We start from the raw sequence: 5,220 nt of genomic DNA on the forward strand, positions 1-5,220 counted from the left end.
TCCTCCCCGCTCTCCTGCAGGCAGCCCTGGGCGCTGGTGGGGATCCTCGGGGGCGACCGGCTTTCCACAGCGGAGGAGAAACGGGAGTACCACGGGAATGGCACAACGGGGTTAGCCGTGGCCCAGAGAGATTTTCTCACCTACGATGGCACCCGTTTTACCGTTACTGCTTTCAGTGGATGGATAAAAGGTTTTGTCTTCCCTGAGGATTGCTTGTCTTGCCTTGCTCTGCTTGCTCTGCCCGCTGCGAGTCTGGACGGCGCAATGATGACGCCGTAGTCTTTGCTTGCATGGACGGTGACCAAACTGACAGCAGTACTCTGGCAGAGGAACGGCTCAGGTGCCTACAAAGAGACAACGTGACACCTTTAATGGGTAGAGCGCTTCTGTCACACGCTAAGCTGTCTAGATAAAAATTAAACCGGTACGCTCGCTGGCTAATCGCATGGTTCTGTCGTGCGCAACAATAAAAATAATTGATTGCTTCATTTTCCAGGGGTGCCTCATAATGGATTCAAAGTGGAAGTGTCCAAAGGAATAATTCTCCATTTGGTGGATGAGGTTACAAGTTGGTTACCTGGTGACAGGATCGTCATCGCCAGTACAGATTATTCTATGCATCAGGCTGAAGAGTTTAATCTCCTTCCTTGCCCTGAATGTAAAAGTAATCAAGTGAAAATTGACGGTATGAAGTATTTTTATTAAGCTACTCATTTGTGGTAAACAATTGCGTTGTCTTGCCTTCTACATTCCACAGTTACTCGTCTTTTTTAGCTAGTTTTTGTCTCATAAGCACAGGGGAACATCTGAGAGCTGAAGGCTCCAGTATTATATTGATACTTGAAAGTCTGAGCAGGGGCAGCAGTCCTCTGCAGAAGCCAGGGGAAGTGCTGATCTCCTCTGGGGTCAGATACTAACAATGGGGCACGTCCCCAGACTTGGTGATTACCTGAATGAAAGGCGTACACTCGCTTAGAACCGTGCAATAGCGAAGATGCTGTGCTCACCCTGAATTCAAAGACTTGTGATTTTCACAGGCAGCCCACTTTATCTTCACATTGGAGAAGTTGTAGACGGTGTTGATATGAGGGCAGAGGTTGGTCTTCTGACTAGAAATATACTTATTCAAGGAGAAATGGAGGACTCCTGTTATGGACAAAATCAATGCCAGTTTTTCTCCTTTGATACATTCGGAGGACATATTAAAGTGAGTAATTTGTAATGCATACGCCTTATAGGTGGTTTCAGATAGTTCTTTTCCCGGTTTGTAAACAAGCAACATAACACATGAAACTATCATTGTGGCTGGGGGAAAAAGTGTACTTGTCTATGAAGAAGGGAGAAGTTTGTTGGCCTCTTTTGCAAAACTAGACTTGCAATGAATCTGTGCCGTTTACTTACTGTGTGTGTAAAAACATACCCTTCTAGCAGGGATTCTTTAGTGGCATTGCTGTCAGCAGAGTCAGCATGAAGTTACGTAGAATATGGGATGTCACTGAAGAAGTTGTGCTTCCTGCAGAGCAAACCTGTTCCCTTCATGGCTCAGAGAAGAGCTGGGTCTCATCCTGTTGTGCTCTGCCTCCTCTTTGTTGTCCCTTGCTGGAGGTGCAAAGTCTTGCCCTTACAGTCTGTGTAAAATTACTCCTCTTCCAGTTGGTGGAAACTGGGGAGCTGTGCAGCTCTGGCCTAAACCCACTTGTCAGAGAAGAAGTTTCCAGGAAATAGAGCCTGGTGCTAAGTGCTTTTGTGTAGCTGGCAGGAGCACCTTGCCCGCAGCCGTGTCACTCACTGCTGTCACTCAGTGCTGTTCGTGGTGTTTGGCAGCTGCTCCTCGGCAGCCCGTGCCCATAGGTGTGCAGCTGCTGGCACGCTGCTCTGCTGCTGTGAGCCAGGGCAGGGAGCTGACACCTCCTGCTGGGGTCAGGCCCTGGTTTGCTCTGCAAACATATTTCATAATGAGAGGGGGAAAAAAAAAGCACGTTTTTCTCTTTGTACATGTTTATATTGTTTGCCTTACTTGGATCTACATTTCTCTCGACAGATCCTAAGGAATTTTAGCTCTGTTCACATGTCAGGAGTGGAATTAAAAAACATGGGCCAGCAAATCCTGGGCAGTTACCCTGTGCATTTTCACTTGGCTGAGGATGTGGATGAGAGAGGAGGATACGAACGCCCAACGTACCTTGATAACCTGGCTATCCACCACTGCTTCTCTAGGTGTGTTGCCATACATGGAACTCATGGCCTTCTGGTAGGAGACATATTTTATTGGTCCCAAGTTCATTTCTTTGCTTAGGCACTGCTAAACAGTAAGAGCCACTTGTGATGCAAGGGGAAAGTAGAATATTCATGTTTCTTCCACAAGAAATGTCCCACTTGTCAACTTCATTTGTCTGGTGTTTAGGTTAGGACTGTTGCTCTGGTACTGCAGCTCTTTGAAATGGATTTCAGGTTCTTGGTATTGTCTAATTAATATTATTAAAGGTGTGATCAGATATAGAGAAATCTTTGCTATGGACAGTTTGTGATAATAGGATGTTTCATTTAAAATTAAAGCAATGGACTTTAAAGGGACCTGACAGAAGCGATGGACCTTTAATTTGCAAAGGAGGTAAAAAAAGGCAGGGGCTGTTCAAGTCTGGGCAATGTGAAATATATCCAAAAATATTCACATGACAAAGGGAATGAAATACGAGAGGGACAGACCCAAACGGCAGCTTCAGTGCCAGCAGAGCCATCAGGAACTTGGCTTTGACCTAGATCCTCACAAGGGCATTGTGGAGAGGAATGTAAAAAATAAAAAACCCGCAAAAAAAGCCAACGTGTCCCAGCTGGAAAATACATGTTCCCGCTGCCGTCCTGACACGTCCAATTGCCGTGTGCCCTGCAGGCCCCTGAACAGTGTTTTGGTGTTCGTGGGCATTTCCTCATTCACCTGATGTGTGCTCAGGCAGAGACACTCCCTGAACTATCCACGACCTCTTGCATTTTTCCTGACAATTTCTTCTCAACCCTAGACATAAAGCCGTGTTAGACATGGTGCAGATGCTCTCCAGTGGGACCCTTGTGTGAAAGGGTTCCCCCAAAAGGACATATTTACGGAAATGTGGTGCTGGACTTGTACAACTGGAAGCAGTTTTCATATATCCTAAACTGTATTTGTGTTGTCCAGATCACTCAGAACTATTTGGATTTGTATTGTCCAGATCACTCAGAATTATTGATTGCCTTCTCACGTACGTGATTTGCTCTGGCTGTTGCTTTTGTGTACAGAGCCCTCAGGAGGCAGGAGACTTGCCCAGTATGCGTGGATAGAGTTTAACTCACTTTCTCTTCATGTTGGTATTAAACCTCTGGAATTAAAGGAACCTGCCTGGCATGAAGAATTAAGGTTTATGTTAATATTAGTCTTGAGAAGAATGCTGTACGGTCTTGCTCTTTATCAGAAGTGAGGTTGTCAAGGGTTTATCTGGGTATGTGGGATGCAGTAGTTGTGAAATCAAGAATCCAAGTGGGAGATCCAGCCCCACCAACATCTGGCTGCTGAGGGCTTTGAGTCCATGAATCAGTGACTAGGTTTTATAGGAAAGGTTAAATATGTGAGCCTGTGGAAGAATCATGTGGTTTCAATACAGTCATTAAGATAAAAAGTAATTAAAATGTAACAAAAAGCCTTGCTTTAAAAAAAAAAAAAAAAAATAATTTGTAGTTCCAGAGAGAGCATGTGTATCAGAGCACAGCAGCTAAATGACATAGATGGGTACCCGCTTCAGCATCAGATGCTGACGCTTCAGCCCTCAAGGAAGAATAAACCCGATAGGCCTCCTGTCTTGAGGCTTTAGAGGATGTCATTTTAGAAGGACGTTGCCAGAGCTCTGTGGTTCGTGCTATGCTGTGTACGGGTCACGCAGCGCTGCCTGCAGGGCCCTTCTCCCATCTGCTGCTCCCCTGTGCCAGGCTTGTGCCCCTTTGCTTGCCGTCGGCCGCGGCGCGCTCGGCTTGGGTGACTCGCTGCGGCTGGGGAGGGGGCCGAGCCATGCCTCTCACTGCCCTGGCACGCGTCAGGCTCCTGTGGTCTTTCATGTCTAATGTTGCAGTGCATAAAGGTCACTTATACTGTGTTGCTGAACTATATATAATTGAGTGTTCAGTGGCATCTTAATCATCTGGCGTTGGACACGCCGGCCGGGCTGTAGTCTGTGTTGTCAGCAGTTTCATGCTGTCACGTACAGCGATACACTACTGTCACAGTGGGCTCTTGTTTCCACACCTTTGGTTTCTATCTGTGATGTGCCAGAATTGATCAGTTTTTGGGGTTTTGATCTAATGGCATGGGCCCTCATCTTCCGGTGCATATGTAAATGATGTTTAAATTACATTGTTTCTGACTAGGAGAGTAATCGATATAGCTTTGCGTATGTAAGTTTTCAGGGCTGCCAGATGTTTCTGAAGCTGTGACAAATGATATTAATTAAAGCTAAAATCTGGTTTCGGATACAAGGCTGGTTTTTAATGCAGCTGTCTGAAGCACAGATTAGCCAAACTTCAGCTAAAGAATGAAACTCTACAACGGAAACGCTGTATACAACAGTGGGCGGTTTGCTGCTGCAGTTTCTTTCCAAAAATACTCTTCCATGGCCACCTCAGCGCGGCTTCTGCCCATCGTTTGGAAAAGCACAAGTAGCCAGGCTTACTGTTCTTAGCGGGCTGGCGAGGATGCTTGCATTTTTACCTCAGTCCACGTCTTATCTGCATTTCCAAGGCTCAGCTGGCAGGGACACGTTCGGTGTCGCCGCACGTAGGGTCGCCGTTGTCTCTGTTCCCCTCCTTGTAGTTCCCTCCGAGCTGTTGCACCTGCATGCGGGGTCTTGGTGTGTTCCCAAATCTGCCTCCATTAGGAGCTGGGTACCTGGTTGTGTTGTCCCTCAGTGTTGTCCCTCCCTTGACCACCTCACTGAGGCAGAAACAAGAGCAGCAGATGACCAATTGGAGGGGTGGCTGCCAGGGAAACGATGACATCCAGTAGAGATATACCTACGGGGACTATACGTTTGTGACTCCAGATGTTACGTATGGTTGCAGCCCCATTAAGGGGAAACCACAGGATATGAATCTGAAATGGATTTAGTTCAAGTATCACTCTGTACACAGAAATAACCTAGTAGGTTGATATTAGTTAATCTTGCAGTCTTACATGCACATAACTCTGACGTCAGCAGG

The 5,220-nt window shown here is 46.5% G+C and overlaps 1 protein-coding gene across 1 annotated transcript in view; it reads left to right on the plus strand.

Annotated features, from left to right (window-relative positions):
* Positions 1 to 15: 15 nt before the first annotated feature.
* The window catches only part of TMEM2 (transmembrane protein 2), a gene marked incomplete at its 5' end in the record, with an annotated part of 48,753 nt that continues 43,548 nt past the window's right edge, over positions 16 to 5,220 (plus strand). The window contains 4 exons of the mRNA XM_010153144.1: positions 16 to 190; positions 497 to 685; positions 1,038 to 1,207; positions 2,042 to 2,251. Of these exons, the coding sequence (XP_010151446.1) occupies positions 16 to 190; positions 497 to 685; positions 1,038 to 1,207; positions 2,042 to 2,251 (744 nt within the window). The remainder of the gene's footprint in view (positions 191 to 496; positions 686 to 1,037; positions 1,208 to 2,041; positions 2,252 to 5,220) is intronic.

Source organism: Eurypyga helias, unplaced genomic scaffold (assembly GCF_000690775.1).
Source record: "Eurypyga helias isolate BGI_N326 unplaced genomic scaffold, ASM69077v1 scaffold15736, whole genome shotgun sequence".
Lineage (NCBI taxonomy): Eukaryota > Metazoa > Chordata > Aves > Eurypygiformes > Eurypygidae > Eurypyga > Eurypyga helias.